The sequence below is a fragment of the Ahaetulla prasina genome, chromosome 4 (assembly GCF_028640845.1).
Source record: "Ahaetulla prasina isolate Xishuangbanna chromosome 4, ASM2864084v1, whole genome shotgun sequence".
Taxonomy (NCBI): Eukaryota; Metazoa; Chordata; class Lepidosauria; order Squamata; family Colubridae; genus Ahaetulla; species Ahaetulla prasina.
The window spans coordinates 30,350,309-30,377,432 of NC_080542.1; the positions used below are offsets into that span (position 1 = coordinate 30,350,309).

Genomic DNA, 27,124 nt, shown 5'->3' on the forward strand with positions numbered 1-27,124 from the left:
TACTGTACAGTACATGGTGGGGCAGCTACAACCTACAAAATATTTCTTACACTGCATCTACATTTGGGTGTGGAATTCTCCCATGGAAATACCCATTTCTAGAGAGAGATTACTACATCTATATGGAGGGAAATAAGCAGTGGGGTACGAAAAAGTTCCATTTTAGGCTCTACCTTATTTGCATTGTTATCCTGACATGGCACTGTCTTTTCAATTAAAAAAATAAACAAAAATAAAACAAAAAAAGAAGTTGAGACTTTGCAAAAAGTGCAAAGAAGAGCAACTAAGATGATGAAAGGCCTGGAGACTAAAATATATGAAGAACGGTTGAAGGATTTGGGTTTGGCTAGTCTAGAGAAAAGAAGGCTGTATACCAGTATTTGAGGGGCTGCCACAGTCAATTTATTTTCCAAAGCACCAGAGGGCAGGACAAGAAACAATGGATGAAAATTAATCAAAGAGAGAAGCAACCTGGAATTAAAGAGAAACTTCCTACCTGTGAGGACAATTAACCAGTGGAACTGTTTGCCTTCAGAAGTTGTGAATACTTCATTGCTGGAAGTTTTTAGGAAGAGTCTGGACAGTCACTTGTCTGAAATGGTATAGGGTCTCCTGCTTGAGCATGGGACTGGACTAGGACCTTCAAGGTCCCTTCCAGCTCTGTTCTGATGGAATTGGATTGAATTGTGGTAACATTAAGGAAAGAAAGAGTTAACTCAGTATTTTATTTTTTCTGGTCCGGTTTGTTATCAAATCTCTGCATCTGATACAAAGTGTGGTTTAAAACCCCCAGAAATCTATTTTGGCTCTGTTTCACTCTCCATCTCCTGAAAACAAATTCTGGGCAGGGCAATTCTGTTGCCCTGCTACAAGCTACAAGCGATTTGAGAGAGGGAAGCCTTAGGAATTGAGATTTGAGAGGGAAGACAATTGAGAGGAAAGTCTTAGGAATGGTTTTGTGAATGTGGAACCTTTTATACCAAACAAAGAAGATGTTTTGAGAAAGAAGGTGAGTGTGGGAACATTTTATCCCAAACAAAGAGTTTGCCCAAGTATACAGTGTCGGAGGCCTTGGCAATTAGTTCAGAGAATGACAAGAGTGATGTTTATAGCTCAGAGAGATCCTGCCCTAGGATTAGTGCAGACCAGGATGCAAACATTGCAGGACCCAACTGGTTTGACCAGATAGATATGTCCAAGGAATGTGCCAGGCAAAACAGTTCCACCCAGTCCTGTCAGAAATGCAGCATTTAAGAGGATGGATTAGGAAAATATACAGTCACTGGCTGCAAACTGAAAAAAGTAGAAAGCTCAGAAAAAAGGGATTTTGTGAGAGACAAAGGAGTTCTTTACAAAGTACATGCTTCAGACACAACAATGCTTGGTTGGTTCTGGGTGTAGTTGCACACTGGTCTACTTTGTATATTGTACTGTAATAAGCCAAGATTTGGCTGGACTTACAAAGTCTGCTATATAAAATCACGGTTTAGAAGCTGAAAAGACTGGGTGCACAAAACATGCTAAGCCCAAATCAAATAAATGACAGTTTGATCCAAGCCATGAAAAAGGTAGATGTTTTCAGAGATAGCCATGTGACCTAACACGAGCTAAACACCCAGATAAGCATTGGCAGCCCATTGGGATAGAGAGTTTTTTTAATCCCCTTGCTTTTACTACCCTCCAGGGGCTGTAAAAACTGAAGATGATGTGAGAGGTGTTCTTTTAAGCATAATAAACCAGAGAAGCACCACTTTTTATGAGCAAGAAGATTCATGAGGTCCTTGAGTGATGGAGGGGGGCCACCTTCTAAAATGCAGTGAGTTAATTAAAAACTGAAGCATTAAATAAAAGTGAATTTGATTCCCCTCATTTACATTTAAATGTCATTAATATTAAATGTAGCTACAATGATTAAGCTCCAATTATATATGTAGTAATTTTCCATTTCTGTCACATTATTTCTGATAGAAACAGATTGTGGGCTCCGAATTCAGCTTCTTGGACAACAAGTCCATTTGGCCTTGGTCTAATCAGAGAAGAACAAGGCAATGAAGTTAAGGGCTCTATTTTATTTTTAGAGAACAGGATCATGGCCAGAGTAGATGTTTCCGAGTTCACAATAGAGTTGTTATAATTTGTTACATAACACTCTTCTTCCCAAAAGCTTCAGACACAACCCCATTCCCTGCCTTTTAGCTGCACAATTGCCTTGTGAGGTAGCGGACTGAGCCAAGATCAACCCTTGAACTTTCTGGAGGAACAAAGATGGCCTTGGGGGAGGGGGATTAGGTTATACTGCAGTGGCATTTTAATCAACTTCCCTGGGCAAAAGCATTTTCAAGACAATGCAGAGAACTGATGCTGGTAGAGACCAAAAGTAACAGCTAAACCTTTCCCTGGCAGCAGCACAAGAGGGGAATCAAACATCCAGGAACTGCAGATGGAGATAAAAGTTTAAATAAACACTCCTTCAATTGAAGCAGGTTAAAAAGAATGAAGAAATAAATAATAGGCCTTAATTATAAGGAATTGCTAAAACTCTTGCCTAATCAAACAAACATAGGGAGAGGAGGGTTTAATCTCCTTTAGGGAACAATTTCATACTTTGAAAGTTTGTCCTAGATCCAGGGTTCTTAAATGTAGGTCTTTCCTCAATACAATGAAAACCATCCCTCCCTTTGTAAGGAAAAAGTAATAGTTTAGGTCAGGATGGAAGCAAATCTGGTCTTTTCTGATTGGGATCTCTGCATTCTACTTTGAAATATATTGGAAACCAATTTTTGCTATACAAAGACATACATGGGCATAATTTTACTAGTAAATCTTTTAAAATAAATATGCTTCAGCCATGCAAGCCTTTCAGGCATTTGAAGTAAAATGCACTGAGCTGATTATCAAATTCTTGGCACTTATATATATAACAGTGCATTTATGTTGTTGTTTTTTTACATTTTTAATTAAAATGCTCCCCAGAATCTTTCTGGCTACTGTCCAGTGCAAACTTTTAGGTAATGGAAGAAAATCTGAGAGAATTATATGGCTAGAATAATTCCTATTTATTCCCAATCAAAATGTGGGGCTTTTTTCCTTTTTAATTTGGGAAGGGGAAATAAAATGCTGATGTTTGTTCTTTGTTGTTTTTTTCCTCCAGGAAGCTCAGAATGGTGTAGGTGCCTTTTTTCCATTTTACACTGATAACCACCTAATAAAACTACATATTACTGTACTGTGTACTGGGGTACTGTGTTTTATTGGGGTCAATTTGATGGTTTTATATTTAAACTTTTAAATTTTTTGGCCATTATATAATATGTTATTTTAATTTGTTTTTTTAATATTGTATATTGTATATTTTTAACTTGGCTGTACACCGCCCTGAGTCCTTCAGGAGAAGGGCGGTATAAAAGTCTAAATAATAAATAAATAAATAATAAATATTAAGTACAGGTAGTCTTTGACTCACAACCATTTGTTTATCCATTGTTCAAAGTTATAATGGCATTGAAAAAAGTGAGTTATCGCTAGTCCTCGCACTTACAAGTGTCACAGCATATTCACTGTCATATGGTCAAATTCAGGTGCTTGGCAGCCAGCGTGTATTTACAAGAGTTGCAAACTCCCAAGGACAAGTTTGCCATTTGCCACTTTCCCAACTGGGAAAGTTAATAGGGCAAGTTGGATTCCCTTAACAACTGCATGTTTCTCTCAGGAACTACAGTGATTCCCTTAACAACCATAGGAAAAAAGGTTGTAAAATCAGGTATGACTCACTTAAGCAACTTGCTTAGCAATTAAAAATGCGGTTCTAAGTCAAAAACTACTTTTAATAGTGGCACGCCTTGTTTTTTTGTATATACAATGGCTTGAACAGTATAGATGTAAGTAATGATATGGATTTCTATGCCATTTTCTAGCTTAGATTCTAGACCTATTGGCTCAGTTTTAGGCTTGTTTGAGGAAAATTTAAAGCAATGTGCCCAAAATTGTTGTAGAGCTAAGCAGCCTGATAAATTTAGTATTTTTTTTAAAAAAAGTGGGGCCTGTTTGGTGCAGTAGTTTAAGGCATCAGGTTGCTAATCAGAAGACCTGATCCTAGTCACCCCTTAAGAGTCAAGGCCAGCCACTCGTTTTCTTTCAGCAGCAGAAAGAAAGTAATGGCAAAGCCCTTCTGAAAATCTTATTAAGAAAACTACAGGAATTCATCCAGGCAATATCAGGAGTCAAAACTTGTTCAAAGGCATACACATACAAGCACACAAAATCTTTTTCAGTCCATCCAATTATGCATGGTATTCAGAACATCCATTCTAGTGATCAGCTGTCACAGTAATAAAACTGTAGCGTTCATCATACTTGGTGTTCGCTATACTTTGAAAAATAAACAGACTAAGATTGAAAAATGCTGAGATTCATTCTTCCTTGAACCAGAAGAAAAAGAAAAGAGTTGGAAACGATCACAGGCAATTGTTCCTGTCTGGATTTGGTGCCTGGGTTTGACAGCTGCAAATGGCACCTTCCATTCTTAGCAGACAGATTAGTGAAGTGAGATCCAAATTAAATTGGATCTCAACTTCCAAACAAACAGGGACAGTAAAGATCTACCTGGAAATTTGGATAAAAGAACAGTCTGGAAAAAACAGCTGTACTGGTAGTCCTTGCCTTACAACAGTTCATTTAGTGACTGTGAAAAAAGTGATTTATGACCATTTTTCACACTTATGACTGTTGTTGCAGCAGCATCTTGAGCTGCGGTGGTGCAGTGGTTAGAATAGCAGTACTGTAGACTAATTCTGCTGATCACCAGCTGCCAGCAGTTTGGCATATTGAATCTCACCAGGCTCAAGGTTGACTCAGCCTTCCATCTGAGGTCAGTAAAATGAGTACCCAGATTGTTGGGGACAATATGCTGCTTCTGTAAAACCCCTTAGAGAGGGCTGTAAAGAACTGTGAAGTGGTATAGCCTAAAAATGCTTTTGCTAAGTGCTATTGCTATCTCCACGATAAAATTCAGACACCTGGCAACTGACTCATATTTATGATGGTTGCAGGGGTGTGTCACGTGATCACTTTTTGTGGCCTTCTGACAGAAAATCAATGAGGAAGCCAGATTCATTTAACCACCATGTTACTAACTTAGCAGCAGAAATGTTGGGCTCCATTGCAATAAGGACTATCTGTACTTACAATCCTTTATAATGAATTGCTCAATGCATTAAAATTAAATTTGTGACGGGACTCCGGTGTTTAATTTAATTTTAATGGAACAGTGGGGGTAAACTAAGACCCGAGTTCTAGTCCCACTTCAGGCATAAGACCAAATGGGTATCCTGAGCCAGCCGCACACTCTCCCAATCCTAGGAAGCAGGAAATGACAAGCCACTTCTGATATTGCCATTATGGCCAGTGAAGGGTAGCGAAAAGGAGATTTACGACAAATTACAGGAAAAAAGCCCCTTCGGTTTCCCCAGTCAACAGAAATGAACTGGTGGCATGCTGGAGAGTGGAAATAATAATCCAGGGCTTCCTATTTTTTTATTTTTTTTAAAGGAGAAAAAACATTGCTTGCTTGCTTCCTAATCGCCAATTTGTGCGGAAGGCTCACCGACTACACCCGCCGCTTGACAGGACTCCGCCTATCCTACCGCACCAAGCGAGGCGCTTTTGTGGCGGGACTGAAGGCTACAGTAGAAAAAAATGAAGCTACTAGTACGTCAGGGATTATGCTAAAGGAAAGCAGAAACAGCTGTGCGTGTGTGTACTGTTGTTATTAATATTACTCCGGATTATTACCGGTTTTATGTCGCTCGCTCCCCGCCCCCCCGACGTTACAAATGGGGAGGAGGGACCTTCGACCTCCAGGCGGCGCAGGTTCACCACTACTTGCCACATTTCGCTTTTGCAGCTACAAAAACAGACCTGTCTAAAAATATTACCAGCCCGCAATGGAGTCAATCCGAATTTAGCTGGGGGAGGGAGAGGCTGAATGAAGGATGAGATGGAGGGGGGGGGGAGATCGCCTTTGTGGGGCTCCCCGTTGTTACCAGGATCTGGAGAAAGATGGTTGCCCGTTTCTCCCCCCCACTTTCCTTCTCCTCCCCATCTCCTCCCCTCACGCCCCCTTTCCTTTCCTTGTTGGCAGCCCGGATTGGCAGAGGCGGAGCTGGAAGGGGGAGGGGAGAGGATCCGGGGGGAGGGGTCTCCCTGGGGTGGGGGGAGGTGGTGTTTGCAGTCAGAGAGTCAAAGGCAAGTGAAGGTGGAAGGAGAGACCGAGTGGCGGAGCGCAGGCAGGAAAGCCGCTGCAGACCCAACGCAGACGAAGCGACGCACGGACAGAGGGTATCCCGAAACAAGGGGGTGGCAGACAATGTGGGGGTGGGGCTGCTAAACTGAAAATGTGATTGTTCTTTTTCCTCTTACCCTTCCCCTCTTTTCCTCGTATGCCTGTTTCTCCCCAGATCGAGAACCCCGAAAAAAATCAGGCAAGGGAAATCTGTTGCAAGGTGTGCGTTAAGCCTTAAGAGGAGAGCGTGCTCTTTATTACAGAACCACCTCCCCACCTTTCGGCTCCAACCCCCCACACCACCCCAAATTGGGTAGCTTTCATTCCCAAAGCAGGCTGCAAACAAACAAACAAACAAAAGTCCTCCATCGCCTCTCCCCAAGTCAAAACAGCCTTGTGCTGTAGGGGGCGGCCTCGATACCTATGTTATTAATGCTAGCATTCCCACCCCCTTCTCCGGTCGCTCTAAGTCTTGATTGGGGGGTGGGGGTGGGGAGGGGGCGGCTTTCTCTTTCCCACCCGAGCCTGAGCTGCTTCGGATTAATACCTTCTTGGGTTCTTCAATTCGCTGTGCAATTGACCTAATCGGCAAACTCAAATGTCAAATGGTGGAGGGGGGAGCGGAGGGGAAGGAAACAACAGTCCGGATGGGAGGCAGACTTTCCCGCCCCCACCCAGATCTTGAAGGGCCAAATTGCCCGCTGTTTTGGGCAGAGGAGAACCTTTTCTCCTTGAGGGTACTGGGAGGGAGGGTATCAGGTGGGAGCGGGGAGGGCCCGAGATCCTTACCTTCTGGGAGAGAAAAAAAAAGATGGGAGGATTAATCGGATTGCAGTAAAGGGGAGGGGGGAAATGTGTGAGCTGGCTTGTCTGGGTCCCTGAGGAAGAAGGGCCTCGCACAGAAGAAGAGGTTAAATGCAGGTGAGTGCGTAAACTAAACACTGCTGGATGCTGGACCCAGGCTGTCAAGAGTTCCCAGTGCCAATGGCTAGAAGCCTACGCTGAAGCGAAGAGTTTCACAGGTTCAGGAATCCAGACGTGTGGGAGGGATGACAGGTGGTTTCCAAAGGAATTGGCTTTAGAGTGGTTGGGTTGGGAGCAGGATCAGCCCCGTAAATGGGTTGGTTAATAGAATTCATAGACCTCCATCAAGGGAGCTCGTCCCTTAGCATTTTGGGGAGTTTCCCCCTCCTATCCAGCCCAGTGCGTTAAAGAGCTACAAACACAAACAGCAGAGTCTAGTGCTAGGTTTCTGAGAGATGAGTTAAAGCAGGTGAATTTGGGGGTCCCTACAGGGCTATAGAAGAGCATGAAGCAGGAACTAGTTGTCAGGAGAACACAAAAGAGTGAAACTGGGTCCCTTCCACTTGCAGGTTTCACAAAAAGGAAGCTTGTGAAGGCACTGGGTGCTACTGAGGCTAGATCTGCCACGGGGAATCTATGAATGAAGTCCAAAGATTTTTATTCCTAGTTGAGAGTAAGGCATGGTGGGGAGATGAGAGAATGTTCCTATTCCCTGGAGCCAGACTGAAGTGCGTTGTGCTGCCTGTTTTTGCAGCCAGAGGCTTCACATAGAGGTGCCAAGGGGATTTGGCAGGGAGCCACTCCTTGTGCTGGAACCTGTAGGCACCTGGAAACTTTCTGGCACCAGTTGCCCTGTTGGCCCGCAAGCATTTCCTGGTCTTGTGCTGAAAATAAAGGGAATGCTTCTCATACAAGGGTGTTTGCTTCTAGCCATGTTTCAAAAGGCTGTAATATGACCTTCAGCCCCCTGAAGATGTGATGTAAGGAGTCGATGCCTTTCTGGTCAAAGAAAAAGGTTGTGGGAATAAGCCAAGATGAAAGATTGTAGCAGCAACTGATTTAGTCCACATGTGCCCCACTTGTCACATAGTTTCAACTGTTTCTATTTTGCTTTTAAATTGGAGCATCTTTTGTTAAGGTCAGATCTGAGCTGTCACTAAATCTAGATTAAGGTAAAGATTCCCCTTGCACCTATGTGCTAGTCATTCCCAACTCTAGGGAGCAGTGCTCATCTCCGTTTCAAAGCCGAAGAGCCAGCGCTGTCTGAAGAAGTCTCCGTGGTCATGTGACCGACATGACTAAACGCCGAAGGCTGACGGAACGCTGTTACCTCCCCAGTAAAGGTGGTCCCTATCTTTTCTACTTGCATTTTTTACATGTTTTCGAACTGCTAGGTTGGCAGAAGCTGGGACAAGTAATGGGAGCTCACCCCATTACGCGGCACTAGGGATTCGAACCGCTGAACTGCTGACCTTTCGATCGACAAGCTCAGCGTCTTAGCCACTGAGCCACTGCGTCCCTTAAAAAAAATCTAGATTAGGGACCAAGAAAATTGGGAGCAGTCAGTAAGCATACGTAGCTTGCTAGAGCTTGGGTGAATCATACATTTGAAATTCTTAAATCCTAAATGGATGCTAACAAGGATCAATACCTTTGTAGATGTGGGCTAGAAAAATGAAGTCAAATGGTGCTTTTAACATTAACATTAACTGGGCCTCTGGTGTCTCAGCAGACTAAGCCTGTCTGTTATTAACACAGCTGCTTGCAATTACTGCAAGTTCAAGTCCCACCAGGCCCAAGGTTGACTCAGCCTTCCATCCTTTATAAGGTAGGTAAAATGAGGACCCAGATTGTTGTGGGCAATAAAGTTGACTTTGTATATAATATACAAATGGATGAAGACTATTGCTTAACACAGTGTAAGCCGCCCTGAGTCTTCGGAGAAGGGCGAGATATAAATTCAAAAAAATAAAAAAAATAAAAAACAAGGGGTAGGAGGTCCTTTAGGTAGGAAAGGGAAGTTTTGAAGATCCCAATGCTGAACCACTATTCCCAGTATCCCTCATCTTAGGCTGCATCTTGGAAAGCAGCATCTCGAAGGCTTCAAAGATTCCTCACCCATAGCGGATGAACTATTCAGCCCAGGATCAAATGTAATCAGCTTCTCTACTCATCTTTCTATGGTTTGGAGGAACTAGATACAGTATGCATTGCTTACCATGTAAGCAGTACTTAATCCACATCTTGCGTCTTGTGCAACACTGAAGGTGCTGCTCAGACTCCTTTGGCTTAGCATATGGAAACCTTATTCTTTTGCATTTAACTGTTCAACAGGTGGGGAATGTCTAGCAAAGCAATTCTAAGCTGCACAAACTACACCTGTTGGTCTTTAGCCTGTTAAGTTGAGCTGGTGGCCAAAAAACTGGAGTCCTGCCAAACCAGATGAGAAGAAGAAGGGGGGGAAAAGGCAGCAATTTTGGAAAGATTATTGGGAAAGAATGAGACAAAGAAGCCAAGAATCCTTAATGTCAGAATCCTTAATGTCAGGAAAACCTAATCTATTAAACTAGAAACAGGGCTACTTTTCCATTTGGAAGTATGGATCTCCCACTCCCCTAGTCCATACTTTCCTCTCTGCCTTCTTAACGAGGAATAATGGAATCCTGATGCCTTGCATTAGCCTAAGCTTCTTTGTACAGGGCTGGGGGTATCTACTAAGTGTAGAGTTGCTACATCATGGAGACTGGAGTCATGACTTTCTGGATGCATGCTCTTTACAGGCCCCATTAAGGGCCCCTCAGTGGCAAGGAGCTCCTGGGGAACTGGATGGCTGCCCGAGTCATGGTGATCGAAACAGCTATTTATGGCTCAGGAGGGAGATCCTTGGATGAAGCCCAACGTGGGAAGCAGACATAGTACCTGAGGGAGGAGGGGAGAGAGAGAGAGATAGACAGGAGAAGAATGGAAGATTGCCTGTTCTTACAGGGCTCTGGGGAGCCTACCCCAGGGCCAAGGATGGAGCAACCCTAAGAGATGAAAGAGAGGGTGGGCTTGCAGCCAGGCAGAGGGAAAATAGCCTAGTTGCTAAGAGTGAAGGGGGGAATGCTTAGTCATGCATTTGCCTCCCTTCGCTTCCCACCCCCCTTCCTCTTTTTGCATTGCAAGAAGAATGCCAATGCAAAATCTTTTGTAGCATGATAGGGCATGTAAGCCTTAAAATTCAGGTCTCTAGTAGTACTAGGGACTGGGAAGTAGAGATGCGGGGACACGGTGATCCACTTGGGAACTACATGTCTCTCATTTCTTTTTGTATAGGAATGGGTAGGTCATAGAAGAAACCTTCCTGGAATTCAGATCTTTGTAGCTATCATTCAGTGTACTATCATACTTGGAGCATATGTATTTATGAGTGTACAGTTCCCTGTTCCAAGTTTCCCTTGAGGCAAGAGGAATGCCAGTTCCATTTGTTTTTCAACTGAGAAGACTCATCAGGATATATGTCTGGGTTGGCAGAACATATGTGGACACACCTCTAGCACAGCATAGTTAATAACTTCGTGTTCTGGTCTTGTGCAAGTTCCTGTTTTGTTTTTTTTTAAAAGTTTTCATAAGAAACTTTCATGTAAACTACTGCAGATAGATAATGACTGTTCCACAACGGAGTTCAGCATCAATTGATGATCTGTAGATATCGAGGTGTGATGAATAAAAACAGTTCCCACATACAGATGGACCTTCTGCATTGGATTTAGCTGTATCTTTAAGTGGGGTGCTATCCCACTATGTATGATACATTTTTAGTGCAGATAAATATACTTCTGTAATATACTTCTGTATATTAAGAATTCGCACACAGAGAAATTTGGAATAAGCCTTTGAACCTCGACAATTATTATTTTTAACCAATTAAATGGCCAAAGATGTAATGATTAAAAAGGCTAGAAACTGGGACACCAATTTAGTTCTAGTGCTGCCTTAGGCATGATGCCAACTGTGTGACCTTGGGCCAGTCACTCTATCTCAACCTAGAAAACAGACAATGGCAAACCACTTCTGAAATGTTCTGAAATAAAACTGGACTTGCTCAGGAAGTTGCCAGGAGTCATTGGTTTAGGCACATATACACATAAAATATGACCCAAAACTTATAAGATGACTAAATATTATGAGATTTATCTACAACTTGCAAGATTTTAGTTAAGAAAACTAAAATTTGTTGAAGTTGGTGATATTTTGGACACATGTATCCTAATGTAATATAGTACAGTAATAGTTTACATTACATTAGTGTCCATGCCAAAGATTACTGCAGTACGCTAAGAGATCATCAGTCATTCTTAGACTGTAAGTTAGGAATCATTATTGTGGTGAAAGTGCTCTGTTCATTATGTTACATTAGTGATATATGAGCATGTATGAATCAACTCTGAAGCAAAGATAATTTGCCCAAACTGTCAAGTGAACAAGATCAATAGCTTTAACCAAGGTGAATTAAATATTGAAAAATAAAAACTGATTTAATTTAAACTTCCCATTTTGAAATGCATATGTTTTCTGAATAGGTCTAAATAACCAGATGGCTATAACACAATTAAAGTATATAGGCTAGGTTCCACATCATGTATGTGGTTTGTTTGGTTTTAGCTTGGTATGTTGTCTGAATGCCAGCCATTATGGGTTATTGCTCACCAAACAATAAGAAAGCATCTGTCATAATATAAGCCATGGTTAAGCAAGTAATGGCTTAGCACAATGTACTAAGCCATTATTTGTTTAGTTTTTGCTAACACAAAAGAGCCATGGTGGCACAGTGGTTACAATGCAGTACTGCAGGCTAATTCACAGTTGAATTCTGAATGGCTCAAGGTTGACTCAATCCTCCATCCTTCCGAATTCAGTAAAATGAGGATCCAGATTGTTGGGGGCAATATGATGACTTTGTAAATCTTTTAGAGAGAGTTGTAAAGCACTATGAAGTGGTATATAAATCTAAGTGTTATAGCTATTGTTACTAACCTAATCAAGAAATAGATTAATCACAGAAAGCCATTGATTGGTTTTAGTTTAATATTTTGTGTGATATTTATGTATAAACCATGACTAACTGAATCATGGCTTAGCATAATATTAAACTAAGACTGCTCAAATCAATAGTCTTATTCTCTCTTCCTGGGAGAATAGAGGAAGGAGCTTAAAATGGCTATACAGCATTGTGTAATATGTAAATATGTACCTCCTGATTCCACACACATAACTTATCCTTGATTTGTCCTGCAAATTGGCAGGATATTAAATATACATGTTTGGAGCATGTTCCAAAATGTATGGCTGTACCTGCAGATGCCATACAGCTTCACCTAGATGAAGATTTCTGCCTCTTTGTCTCTCTGTCTCTTTGAGACAGAGCTAAGATTGCAGTTCTTTATACACATGATAATAAAAATCAAAAATGGCATTCCCCCCCCCACAAGTCTTCACATTTCAAGTTTAGACTAGTGTTTCCCAAACTTACCAACTTAAAGATGTGTAGACTGCAACTCCCAGAATTCCCCAGCCATTATGGGAGTTGAAGTCCCCACAGCTTAAAGCTGTTGAGGTTGAGAAACATTCCTTTAGACTAGTGCAGTGGTCTGCAAACTTGGCTCTTTTAAAACTTGTGGACTTCAACTCCCAGAGTTCCTTAGCCAGCTTTGCTGGGGTCTGCAAACTTGGTTCTTTTAAAACTTGTGGACTTCAACTCCCAGAGTTCCTTAGCCAGCTTTGCTGGCTGAGGAACTCTGAGAGTTGAAGTCCACAAGTCTTAAAAGAGCCAAGTTTGCAGACCCCTGCACTAATGGGTCTCAATCTTTTCTTCACCACGGCCACTCCTTATATAACTTTTATGGCCACAGACCCTCCCCCCCAAGACTTAACTCAGGATTTAAATCATAAAATTTCTTCAAGCCTTTGCAAATACCCTGTGATGACATCACAGCACCCCAGGAGACTTGGGCCACTAGTTAGACCAGGAGTGTCAAACTTACATCGTCACGCCATCATCATGTGATGTATCACAACTTCTTTCCACTTTGCTAAACCGGGCGTGGGCATGCGAATTTGACCACCCTGGGTTAGTCTACTGGGTAAATAATATGAGTTAGGAAGTAAATGGTCATCTTATTTGGTAAGCAGTTTTATGCATATTCATTGTTTAGGATCCAAGCACATTGTAATTACTTGCATAAAATAGGAAACAATCATGATGTCCTTGGATAAGCACTGCGAGAGATTTTCTAATTGCAGGGATAGACAACCTGGTATTTTCACAAGTTTTGAATTTCAACTATTAATAGAGACAGACAGCATAGACCATAGTATGATTGTATGAATGGTGATCCCGAACATCTGGAGGGCTCCAGATTGCCAACATCTACCCTAGCAATTATAGTACATTGTACTATATTAACACACTGGTTAATGTTGGAACCCAGTAAAATATTCTCTAGCAGGAAACAAAATGCAGGTGACAAAACTGTATCGTCATAATACATAATCTCAGAAATTAGGTGCTTTACTAAAAGTTATTAGTGAAGTAAAAATTAATTTATGCAGAAAAGCATTTTTGGTTGAGTTGCTGTCAAGATGTACTCCTACGATCCCAACCAGTATATTGGCTGAGGAATTGTTGCGTGAAAAGCCATGCATTTAGAAGGCAACAAGTTATTGCCTTCTAAAGGCTATTTTAACTTAGCCACTCAGAAAATGAACAAAGTTGTGTTATATAAAATAAACCTGGTTATATTTCAATCTGAATCTCTTATTTCATAATAAGTGCCCTTTATCATATTAATATAAACATTTGTTAAATATGCAACCTGCATGGGGAGAACTTTTCTTCTAGAAATGTAAACATTTAGGAACTGAATTTATTCTTGTAGAAGAATGATGGGAGGCAAAGGGTAAAGAGGGAATCCTAAGCCCTAGGGAGACTTCTGAAGAAATTTGAACACAACTGTGCAGCTTTATTGGTCTGAACTTTTTTGCTGTTCCAGATGACTACTAAGATCATATTAAAATGGACCATAGGTTTCATGCATTGCTAAATGACTAATTTCAGTGGTGTTTAGAATATACTGCAGAATTGTTATTTAAAAGAAAAAAAAATTGAAGAGCATTGAGGCATCTCTTGGAATTATTTTGTCACTACTATACAGCTGGCCCTAGATGTATACCCATAAAGGATCCTGCCCACCATGGTTGTAAGTCATGGCAGTCATAAATTGGATCCTCCACATGAGGATCCAATTCAGTTTTATTTAATTTTATTCTGCAGTGCTCATTAAGCAAATAAATGGTTCGCTAATGGCAGATTTTGCCAAAAAATGGAAATAAATGCTACTTTTTGGTAAACCATAGTAAAAATGTGGTCACATAATCATGGGATGCTATAAATAGCTGTAAATGTAAGCCAGTTGCAAGCACCCAAAATGCATTCATGTGAATATGGTGAGAGACTGCCGTCAGAACTTCAGAACCAAGTTGTAAGTAGTCCCAGGAAGGACCATCATAACTTTGAATGGTCAATAAGTAACTAATCATAAGTTGAGAACTATCTTTATTACTCATGAAGCAAGTGTTATACAGATCTTGATTACCTGCTGCCATCCCGGCAATCAACATTGCTGGTGCTGTTCCTCTTGCAGAGTAAGCCATGCCATTCTGTGATTCATGAACAATTTGTGGATTGCATTGGACATTTTTGTTCAAAGCTACCAAGGATTATATAGGAGGCTGATTTTGGAGCACTTCTAAAAGTGCCTTATCAGAGCATTGCATTTTGAAACGTCCTGGAATATTGGAAGAGTCCTAAAACATGTCAAGGCAACTTTTGAAGCACAATGATTACTAAAGACTGTAGCTCACTGGTAAAGTACCTTTTTTTAAAAAAAGACTTATTTTTTAAAGAATTTTATTATTATTTTTAATAACTTAAACATCAGGCATATTTATAGTCCTTCTTCCTCCTATTTTCCCCTTAGCAACAACCCTGTGAGTTGAGTTTAGCTGAGAGAGAGTGACTGGTCCAAACTTACCCAGCTGGCTTTCATGCCTTAAGGTTTCTGGCCTGGAGCCTTAACCACTACACCCAATTGCCTCTTTTTGTGTGTGGAAGTCTGTGGATTCAATTTGTGGCATTTCCAGCAATGCCTTCAAAGATATTTTCCATCTGCAGATGAGGGGGAAATGGATATGTAGTTGTCAATATCAGTAGATGGATTGTAGGGGACCAGAAGTTCAACTCAGTAGAAAGCGAGTGTTTATATTCCTGTCTCATTCGGCTGGTGCTGGCCACTTGCCAAGGTGTGGCTGTTTATATGAAATCATGCCTGATTACATTATGAGGGGGTCTAGATTTAGGTGATCAGAGTTGACTTCTTCACCTCTGTTGTGTTATCCCCTCTCAGCTTCAGTTCCCCCATCTGCAGAAAAGCAAGATAGTTTTCTGCACGATGGGGAACAGAAAGCCACCTCAACACCACAGACTTAAAACCCCACTCAAATCAAGACAAGGTATTTCACACACATCACAAGGTCACAAAACACCAAGCATATCAGTCTGTCTGCAAAACAGTCTAATTTTTTTTTAAAAAATTATTTGGCCCATTAAAAGGCTGTTATAAAAAAAAGATTCTATTTTTGAGGTGATAGACTGAGAATGAATTCAAGTTTGTTTTGGAGAGCAGCCATAAAACAGCTTTTCTCAATCTGACACTTTTCAGATGTTGTCAGACCACAGCTCCAGAATTCCTAAGAGCTGTGATGGCTTGAAATTTTGGGAGCTGTAGTCCCAACCCAACTGGAAGGCAGGAGGCTGAGGAAGGCTGATCTTAAAAGAGTATACATGGGCTTGAAAGATGAAGCTTTTAAAATGACATGGAAAAACTTGGCAGTTTTCACAATTACTTGGATTCTTTTGTGTGTCCAATGTCTCACATTTACAGCAAAGATTAATAATTTCAGTGCTCGTTTTTAACATGTCCTGTTAACACTTTATATAATTATATATAACACTTTATAATGTTCATAGATGTACCATAGTCCCAGATGAGGTCTGTAAGTAGCTAAGTGTTTGCTTGTGGTAGAAAAATACATTTAACGGATGGCAACATCCACATCTTTGTTAGCTTAAGTTCAAAGCACTTGGTAGTTCATACATGCATGTTAAGTTCTTGATGTTTTTTCTTCCTTAAGATATTTCATTACCTGGTTAGATAGCATTGTCAGTTGTATTCCCAACAGTGGATATATCTGACTGACTTACCATTCACTTGCTAGTTGGCAGCTGAATGAGAGACTATGTGGCCACATTGGAAAGTGTCGTATTTAGATATCCAAATCTTATCTACTTAGATTAATTTCTGAATGATTCAACCATATCTGCAGTCATCATTTGTCATTATCAAGTGAGGGAGAATGAAAGTGACATCACCCAATCAGTGGTTCATTAGTATATACATTTCCCCTATTAACATATCCCCTGATTGTCTTTGTCTTTTGTCTCAGGTGCCATGACAGAACTCCAGGAAGTTCAGATCACTGAAGAAAAGCCACTACTGCGAGCTCCAGGAGCACCTGATCCAGGCAAGGTCAGTACAAAGTGGGGAGGGAGGGAACCGTCTCTCCCCATCCTTCTGCTGCTGCTTTTTTCCCCCTTCTCATCAGCTTCTTTCCAAATCATGTCCAGTCCTGCTTCTTTCCATCCTTACTGGTCCTACTTCTTTCCCATCTTTGCAGAGAAGTTGCATTCATAACTGCTTTTTTCAAAACCTACCTTATAGGTTTATCATTCTGGCAGTAGTTTTCCAGGTTTTTGTCCATCACTTTGAGCTGCAGCCTTTCAAAATAGAGATGCCAGAGATTGATGCTTTTATTATTAGCTAAAAATGTCCTCCTCTGTCAAGTTGCAAACTTTCTAGGCCCAGATCCATGCATGGTCAAATGCCTGTCTCTTTAAAGGAAAGGTAAACAATGCATGCTTTGCTTTGATATTGTTGGCTTGCAGTTCTCATTATTCCTTATCACTGGTCATATGTCTGTGGCTATTTGGCAATGTTTGGAGAACAACTTGTTGGTCATCCTTACTCTGCAAGTCTTAGAGGCGAAGATGTAACAGCTGTTATGTTCTTATTGGAGAATGATCAAACCTATATCTAATTCCACAGCAGCAGTAGGTAATAAATTATAATTAAGTATATATCTAAATATAATTCTTAGCCGAGACAAGAGAACCTGAGATCTTCTTGAAGTTGCTGTACTTCAACAACCTATAGTCACTGCTAGGCAGGCCTTTTGGTGAAAAATGAAAGGCAATGTGATTTAGTATGCATCTGGAGAGAGAGACACATTTTCTACATCGTGAAGCTAACAGTATAGGTTTTATACAATCACTGGAATCCTATCAAGCATGATACACTAATATTCCTAGATTATTTTGATGCAACATTAAAAGATTAAAAGCTACTTGGAAGTACTGTTGTTAGCTGATTAGGAGAGAGTAGAATCAGCTTGACCTATTTATGTTCCTTTAAAAGCTATTTGGATGTACAAAATTCGGCAGATAAACCTTTCCGCAACCCAGATCAGTGTTTCTCAACTTTGGCAGCTTGAAGATATATGGATTTCATTTCCCAGAATTCCCCAGCTAGCATGCTGGAGGCTTGAAGTCCACACATCTTCAGGTTACCAGAGCTGAGAAACACTGGCTTAGATGCATATATAGTGACCTGCACATCATGACTATTGAAGAGACTAGTACAAAGCCAATGGAAAAAAAAGTGGCAGTTATTTTTCCAAGCAGTTGCTAAGGGCACTGCCAGGAATAAGTGTAATCAATCTGTCAAGGTCCTGCTTCCTCAAGGCCTACTTTTAACTTTCCCTGGAACTTCCTTTTTGGTATTAAAGCATTCAGCCAATGACAATAATAAGGACAAAAAGGACATCTCATTGCCCTGTGTTCTTCCAGTGGGAAATAGCAAATTCTATACACAACAATAGGGCTGGCAAAGAATTAGACCTCTTATTGAGGGAAACCAATGAAAGGAGGAAAAGATCTTGCATATTCCATAAGAGAGGATGTTTCAGCAAATTTTTGACATACCAAATTTTCTTAAAAGTTTCGACTCAACTAAGAAAAATTCAGAAACTTCATCTCCTTTCACATCTGAATAAACCTCCATCCTTCATTCTCCATTATCAAATACTAGTATAATTATTGGTAAAGGACACTGAATGGACTTGATCTTTAAACTTCAATCCTTGCTAGGTGCTTTAAATTGATTTTAGATAAGAGATATATCTACATATGGGGGTTGATTGCAAGATGAATATAGAGGCAAAGATTTTGAAGCATACAATAAAACTTTACTGAAAATAGTAAACATTGAGGAAGGTGAAAATCCAGAACCCTGTGTATTATACACCATTCTTTGAGCTCTCAGCATGGAATAACATAAGCATAATAAGTAAATGGAAATGCATGTTTGCCCTTCTCTGTATGTTTGAACAGTGGAAATTTTGCACATTGTTGTAATGTTGTTGGGGAAGATCAGTAAGTGAAACATGATCAGCCTGTTGAAATCTTCAGGAGTTGCACAAACTAGGAGTGGTAATTTAAACTTCTTTGGCAGACCCCTTCTTCGAAAGATTCCCTATTAAAAGATATAATTACAGTTAGTTGCCACCAATCATGCTGAACCTCCTGACATGCCCTAATTTGTCTCACTGGAAAGTTCTAAGTCATTCATCTGGGCTTCCAAAAACAGAAAAGGAGGTACTTTGATCTTCCTGACCAAACTCAGCATTGCAGAACTTTTTTTAAAAAACCCATTGTGCCAATTCTGAAACATAAGGTATAACCATGCAGTGTAATACATAGGGAGGTTTTAGCAAGAAATTCCCTTATTAAATGAAAAGAGGTTTGTTGTGAATAAGTAATACATGAAAATTAAGCCAATAATCACACACAGAGAATTCCAGGTAAAGTCAATTCAGCCAGGCTAACTAAATTAGTTATTATTTACCTATAGGCTTCAACATACGTTGGCTGTTTAATTGCAGAAAAGATAGATTGAAGAGAGTCATCTGAGCCTGATATTTTGGTGTTGTTAGGCAGGCTTGCCTTGCTACATCTTTTCTCCTTTTCCATGAATGCTATTTTTGTTACTACAAAATGTCAAGGGAATCCTCTTTAGAAAAGTTGAGCTTTCTAAAGACTCCATCTCTGATGTCATAGTCCAGCAAGCCAATCAGGAAATTATAATCTGGTAACGGATTCCTAACAACCAGTGATTGGTTGGCAAAGATGCTGAATAATTTTCACAAACTATGCTATTGTGCAAAAATAGTTACATGGGAGTGGCATTTTTAAGAGAGAAAAAAAGATTAATTCTATTTAGGCATCTCAGTGTGAGGGTACTAGATGTTTTATGTGTAACATCAGGTGCACTTGAATAGTATCAAAAATAAAAGATTTATCACACATTGTAAATTATGAATATGATGCTATATAATATTTGATGAGGTTTAAAGTTAACACAATATTGTTGTAATCAACAGCCACATATAATAATTGCTTATACATGCTATTACAAAGGAAACCTGTTTGGAATCACTAACTTTTCATTTCTTAGTTCAGTTTCAAGCCTTTTTTTTTTTTAGTTCTATGACACTATACAACTACTAAAGGTACAAGAGTAGCCCCATTTCTGGGGGGAAACACCACATATACATAGACATCCTAGTAATTCTAAGTAAGACAATTTAGCCATTAGAAGAAATATTGCGTAAGAATTAGTACCACTTACTTCCAGCAGTGGTTCCTGAATCCAGGGCATCACCATAATTAATAATAGCAGATGTTCCCAATATGTCATGGGACATGGGGCTAGGACAACAGTTAGAGCAGACACACAGCTTGCCAAGAAAAAACAAAGACAGCTGTGTTGGTTCAGGAGAGAGAAAAATAAAGTCCAAAATCCATACAAGCAGGGCATCAGAAACTATGCAAGCTTTTGAATTCACCAAAACTTTAAACCAGGCAAGGTGCTACAAAGACAACAGCTTAAGGATAGAATGCATTGTATTTTTATGTGCAGCTGGTCTGTAGTCATACAAGCTTCACAAAGAATTAAAACAAGCAGGTTTTCCTCTTTGCCAATGGCAAGCATTTGGCCTCCTCAGTTAAGCAAGTTGTTAAAAACATAAACTGGAACATACAAATTCTTGTATCCATATGCTGCAGCTCTACGGCGCAACTGCTTTCTAATGAATTTATTTGCTGCTTGCAACCCATGCTGGTATTTTTTTAAGAGTTCCAACCGATGATAAAAAAAACCCTGCACGCTCTGCTTCCCCCTCCCTTCCCCATAACTGATTCTTCTTCCTCTTACTTGCTACTCCTTGCCCCCTGTCTGTCTCTTCCCCTTCCCCTTTCTCTGTGTTCTAGGATGCTGAACTGATAACAGCCAAACTTCTACAGGAATATGGCCAGGTAATATTACCATGCCATCCTTTCCATTTTACTCGAAAGGGCAGACCCCATGCCTTCCCCTCCTCCCTTTGGCTTGAAGGAACTTCTAACCAGAAGAATCTATCTATGTCCATTCTTTCTGATCTTCTCCCTCAGTTGAACAAGAAAATGGATATAGGTAGACCCAGTATTACAGCCACCACCTGCTTTCTTGAAGGAGGAATTGCCTAAGTCTACCTTTCCCCAGCCTGGTATTTGCAAGGAAGGAGAAAATTGTTGTCAGATAGATAAATTGTAATGACTGATTCCCCACAAGGAGGGAGAAAGTGAGGAAGATGTAATCAAAGGGTTTTTCCTCCTTATTTGTACTGGAAGAAAGAAGTGCAACCGGTCTGGGTAAACTCAACAAAAGCAGTGACTTCTTTGTTCAGCGGGAGATATTCCTGGAACAGAGATTACAAATCAGGAACATTTTTAGAGGAGTCACTTTTTTTCTGGCAAGACACTTTTGCAAAAGAGCCAACAAGGTTTTCCGCGTAGCTTTGTCTTTGTGCTAAGAAAATGGCTTTATGCTCTGTCAAATCAATATTATCTGTTCCAAAGATGGGCAAACCAGTTGGGAGGTCTGCACTGGTGATCGCTTGGTTTTTAACCAGACCAAAAATGGTAACTAGAGGAAAATTATCCACTGCAAACTATCATGCATCATAGAATGGGAGATACAGAGTTCAAAGATTAGTTGCCAAGATGACCCCAGATCAATCCAAGATGACCCCAGAGTGGCCGCATAAATCTTTTATATAAATAATAAATATATCAGAAATTCTAATCTCTCTTTCTAAACTGTAAGCAGAATTAAAGATCTAGGTCTCAAACAATTATCCTGCTTTATAATTGAGGCATATGAAAGTAGATGCAGAAAATATGAGTTTAACGATGGCAGAGATTGTTTTTAAAAAGTTTTATCATATTTCCTACCATTTATGCTATTTAAACCCAAATCTTCTTGGTCTTGGCTGGTTCAAATATCACACTTAGCATAATGTTGTTTGTTAGTTTTGGCTGTTTGTTAGTTTGTTATGTGAACCTAGCCATTGAGATTTATAAGCTATGATTTATGGTTTAGTGTGAGGTGTGAACCTAGCTATTAGTGGCTTGTTCTGCAAATTATGGCTTACCACACTTTTTTAAGCTATCCACAGACTGATAACAGCTCTCTATGGTTTCAAATGAGGCTTCCCCATCCAAGAGATTCAAAGACCTCCTGTAGTCCATGTGGTTGCCCTACCATAAGATTTCCCTTTCTCCCAAATTGACCCATTTTGCATTATATAAGAGTCTTGCCAAACAAAGCAAACTGAAGTAACAACTCTCCACAGAAATCCTAGCTTTTTTTAAAATTTACTGTTGCCACATTGTAGTATACAGGTAATCCTCTAATTATGGTAAGAATAGTGGTTTTTAAGTGAATCATGCTCAATTTTATGTCGTTTTTGCCATGATTAAGCGAATCACTGCATTTATAAAGTGAATCACATAATCATTAAGTAAATCTGGCTTCCCCCATTGACTTTGCTTGTTGGAAGCCAGCTGGGAAGGTCACATATGTTGGTTACATGATCCTGGGTCACTGCAACCCATTGTAAATCCATGTCGGTTGCCAAGTGCCTAAATTTGATCACATGACTATGAGCATGCTCTGACATGCTAAATCATGAGGTCACCTGTAGTTTTTAAAACTAATGGTATTAAATCACAAAATCTCTGTGCTTTGTTCTAATTGTAGAATTTCAGCTACTGGCCATCTATTTATTGGGCAGAGAATATGAAGTTAACTTTCTTGTTTTGTGGTATGATCTTAAGTAGAACCATGAATTTCAACCCTAGCAGCTTTACTCATCATTGGGGTGGCCAAATGTTCCAAACACCCTTGCTTTTGTGTGATGGTGGCAGCTTAAGCTGTGGGCACCAGCACGAGACTATGCTTACGGCTTCCCTTCATCCCTGAATATTAAGCAGCTTCGAAAAGTATAGGAGCAGACTGAGCTGTTTATCAGTCCATTGGCAACCCTGTTGCGCCATTATGCACCTGTTGCAATGCCTGCCTGTCATGCACCTAAAGAGATAATTGCTTAGTCATGAACCCCCTTGACTGGACTAAAGCTATCATGTGGGCTATCTTCCCCCATATCCCAAATAGGAATATTTACATATAGGGTTACAGTTTGGTTATATGACACATCAGAGATTTTTTTTTAAAAAAAAAGGATGAGAAAACCTACTTTGGATACCAAATGGTGATTTTTCTTTCTTGTTGCAAAAGTTTTATTACATCATCTAACCTCCTGTGAGGTGAGCCAAGCCCATGCTCCAAACTAGAAGACTGAGCTTTAGACCCTTGGCAGCAGCAGCAGCTTTACAAGCAAATGCTTATTACTTTGAACTGCTTGTCCCTCTTACATTCACATTCCATCTCCTGAACTCGTGGGTGAATCCAGGAGATTTGGCCCCCAAGCTAACCAGCTGTTCGAGTCCTGTTCAGTCAGCTGCACATTTAGTTTTATTTATCATTCCCTAAGACAATAAAAAAAATTGCTGCTGACGGCTAGCAAAAATAAAAATAAAAATAGAGTGATAGCAATTTCATTTTAGGTTTGGAGACAAAGCAAATAATTAGCAAATCTAAGCATGTATACAAACTATCCAAAACAGTTGAACCGAGAACTAAGCCTATTTGGGAGCTTCAGAATGTTAACAGCTAGTGGGGAAAGGGGGAAAAAAATGAGGGAACAATTAAGGAGGGAAAAGAGTTTGGAGAAAACTATGATATGGGTGGGGAGGGGAAAAGGTTAGAATACAGCACAAAATTTGAATTTATCTCCCATCTCTTTCATTTAAGTGTGACGATACTGTGCAAAAAGTTGGTTATGGCCTCCATCCAAGATGGCAATGAAGCTTAGTGTTGACTTTGGGTATTTACTTAGAACCAACCTTCCATTCTGAAGAGAAGCACAGGAATAAGCCAAGCCAAACAGGGTTACTGCTGTGGCACTCTTTTAATTCCCCACCATGTTTCAAAGATTGTTATTTGAAAAGGGCTCTTTGGGGAACTTGGTTACACCTTGGGTAGACAGAGGCATTCTCAGAGGAGGGAAGGGTAGATAGGCTGTAAAAAAAAGTCAAAACCACACAACTGACTTGCTCTGTGGACATCCCTATGGGTGAAATCAAATAAATTAGGCAACTTCAGTAGTGCTTTCTAGCAAAATTGGGTGCATTATTTTGGCCTCTTCTGATGCTTGTTTTAGCAAAGGAAGGCGAACGAAGGTGAGGCTGTTAGAATTGTTGGCAGACCATCTTTTGCTATGGAGACATAGGGCCTTTACTAGCCTCACCAATTTTGCCTATCTAACTGGCTTTTCTATTTGTGGGGAAGCGGCTTCCTTGGACTTGATGAACCCATGCAGTAGGGCTGCCAAGGGACCTGCCAAACTGTCACCAGCTCTGAGGCTACTCATCTAGAATTGCTACAAAAGTATGGTAATAAAGACTACAAGCGATAAAGCAGAATGCAGGAGAGGCTATAAAACAATCCAAGATTAGATTACACTTCAGTCCTCTAACAGTAGCTGATGTAACACATCCAAAGAAAGGCAGGAGAAATAACTTTGTAATCACTCATGTCAACATGGAGCGGTTTTCACCTGTTACCTAAATGATTGCTAACCCTAAGACAAAACTGTTTGAAGAGATGCACATTTTCATAAATGGACAGGCCATTAAGTGGGAAGGGGCCTCTTGTAGACAGAGTATTAGAACTGCAACTCTTCTCGCTTCTACACATTATGGATTCTAGATTTTATCTCTGGCCATTTTTGTTCAGGCTAAAGGAATAACTGGCCCATCGAAAGGAACACTATTGACATATTTTTAAAAATTCCAGCGGGATGTGGGGGTAGTCTGCTTGTAATGAATATTGTTATGTGCCCGTGTGGGTTGTGTTATAGATATAAGCATACAGATTCCCCACTTTGATCTTCTCTTGATGTTGGACAAACTGTGCTGTAGGGCACCATTAAGTGCCAATACCAGAAAGTTGCCTGTGTAGCCAAATTAAATAAAATTGCTGTTTATTACCATGTCAAGTAGGAACTGTAGACCTTTTCAGAAATTTCAAAACATGCTTATACATCTTATTAGAAAATGGGCCAAATATTCAGGGTTGGGCCAAATATGCAAAGGTTATGAGTTCTTCTCTTGGAAATGCTTGAGATTTCCATTATTTGTAATTAATAATGGAATAATTATAATTAAGATATGCGGTTGTTCTCCTCCAGCACAAATCCATCCAAAAATGGATACAGATTGCCTATATATGCAATAATTAAGATACAACAACCCTGACAACCCACAATGCATAAGTAGTGATCTATTTGGCTTGATGGAACTATGCTCAGGTATTCAATACTTATATTAATAACCATTATTTTCTGGGAAGTTCATGCCTCCTGCCAATTTATCTCTTTCCTGTGAGTAGGTTGGGGTGAGCTGAGTCAACAGAGAGCTTGAATTTATATTTCTTCAGTCAATCCAACACCTTATCACTACATAAGACCCTACTCTTCTAAAAAAGAGGGAGGAAAAAGCTAGTTAGTTAGTTAGCCACAATAGTTAGTTAGCCACAATACACAATACAGATAGTCCTCGATTTATGACTACAATTGGACCTAAAATTTCTATTGTTAAGTGACACACTTGTTAAGTGAGTTTTCCCCTTTCTTTCCACAAGTGCTAAGTGAATCATTGCAGTTGATAAGTTAGTAATCCGGTTGTTAAGTGAATCTGGCTTCCCCATTGACTTTGTTTGTCAGAAGGTCGCAAAAGGTGATCTCATGACCTTGGGACACAGCAATGGTCATAAGCATGAACCAGTTGCCAAGCATCTGAATTTTGATCACATGACCATGGGGATGCTGCAAAGGCCGTAACTTTGAAAAACGGTCATAAATCGCAATTTTCAGTGCCATAAATGGACTGTTGTAAATCAAGGACTACCTGTACACATTGTGTTTCATTTGGTGAGCTTCTCCAAGGTTATTCATCTCAATCCATGAGCTCCCACTCCTCATGCTTTTTTTTTTCTTTTGTGATCCTCTTCCTCAAGATAGTCATTACATCTAAACGGGCTACCTGTCTTCTGAGCTGCCTTCTTTGTCTCCCGCTTTCCTTTCTTTTCTTGCCTTCTATTATTTTGGTTCTGGAAAGAAATCTCTGGATGCCAAATGGCACAGCCCTTCCCTGCTTCTCTAGTTGCTTTTGAACACATTGAGCTCACTTGAGTGCCATCAGAGAAAAATCTTAGCAGGAAGGGCTGGGAGAATAAACAATGAACTTAAAGCAAAACAAAACAGAACTTGATTGTTTTTCATTATTGACCCAAGTCCTTCTCCGGGCATTATGAAAACTACAAGATGGAAATGGTCTATTTTCCGTCATGAATTGAGCACTTGTTCTGAAATGTGGTGGAATAGACAGCATTAACATTACAGTCGACAAGTGCCAAGCAAGACTTGCTCTGAAAGTCACACTTTCTAACCTGCCAAGTCCTTCAGCGCACAGTGTATTCAAGATAGGTTTTACAGTTACAAGTTATATTTATATATTATAAATTTAATATTTATATTGAAGGGTGAAAACTGGCATAAAGATCTTGAGCTGAACTCCAAGTAGGAATAAGCAGAAAATGAGCTATCAACTTAATAACAAGTATGACTTTTTAGCCATAGTATCCTGAAGGTTGAATTCACTACATCTTAAAGTTGTTGAGGTTGAGAATTGCTTTTAGTCAAAAAAAAAAAAAAAAGTCAAAATAGAGATATACAGTATTGATGTAGTTGTTTTCAGTGAGGATACAGAATTCCAACAGTAATAGTTTTCATTAAAATAAGGGCTTCTGGAACCAAGGTTCCATCCCTTAAATGGATATATAGATGGTGAGAGGAAAGCAGGAAGAGAAATACCAGTTTTTCAGCTGCCTGGTAGGTAACAGGACAATGTAGTTCATAGAAGGGGAATAATGCTGTCTTTTAAAGGCAGCCCTCAACTTACAACCACAAGTGAGCCCAAAATTTCTGTTGCTAAGTGAGACAGTTGTTTTGCCACATTTTACAGCCTTCCTCGCCCTGGTTGTTGAGTGAATCATTGCAGTTGTTAAATGAATCTGATTTCCATATTGACTTTACTTGTCAGAAGGTTTGCAAAACTTGGTCACATGACCCCGGGACGCTGCAACCATCATAAATATATATATCAGTTGCCGAGTATCTGAATTTTGATCACGTAACCATGGGGATGCTGCAATGGTTGTAAGTGTTAAAAACAATCATAAGTCACCTTTTTCAGTGCCATTGTAACTTTGAACAGTCACTAAATAAACTGTTGTAAATCGAGGACTACTTGTATCTGTGCTACGAGAACGTCCCTTCAACACAAGATGTTTTAAAAATTAAACTTTTAATTAAAGTATTCCATGA

The 27,124-nt window shown here is 40.0% G+C and overlaps 1 protein-coding gene across 4 annotated transcripts in view; it reads left to right on the forward strand.

Moving 5' to 3' along the window:
- The first annotated feature begins 6,201 nt into the window (after positions 1–6,201).
- NDRG2 (NDRG family member 2) overlaps positions 6,202–27,124 on the forward strand; it is a 54,534-nt gene continuing 33,611 nt past the window's right edge. For 2 of the 4 annotated variants that reach the window (XM_058183558.1, XM_058183555.1), the window contains exons 1-3: positions 6,202–6,336; positions 16,628–16,710; positions 20,568–20,612. In XM_058183558.1, coding sequence (XP_058039541.1) covers positions 16,633–16,710; positions 20,568–20,612 — 123 coding nt within the window. In that variant the 5' untranslated portion in view covers positions 6,202–6,336; positions 16,628–16,632. Of the gene's footprint in view, positions 6,337–7,177; positions 7,202–16,627; positions 16,711–20,567; positions 20,613–27,124 lie in introns of those variants that run through there. The other 2 variants (XM_058183556.1, XM_058183557.1) reach the window with 2 other exon arrangements.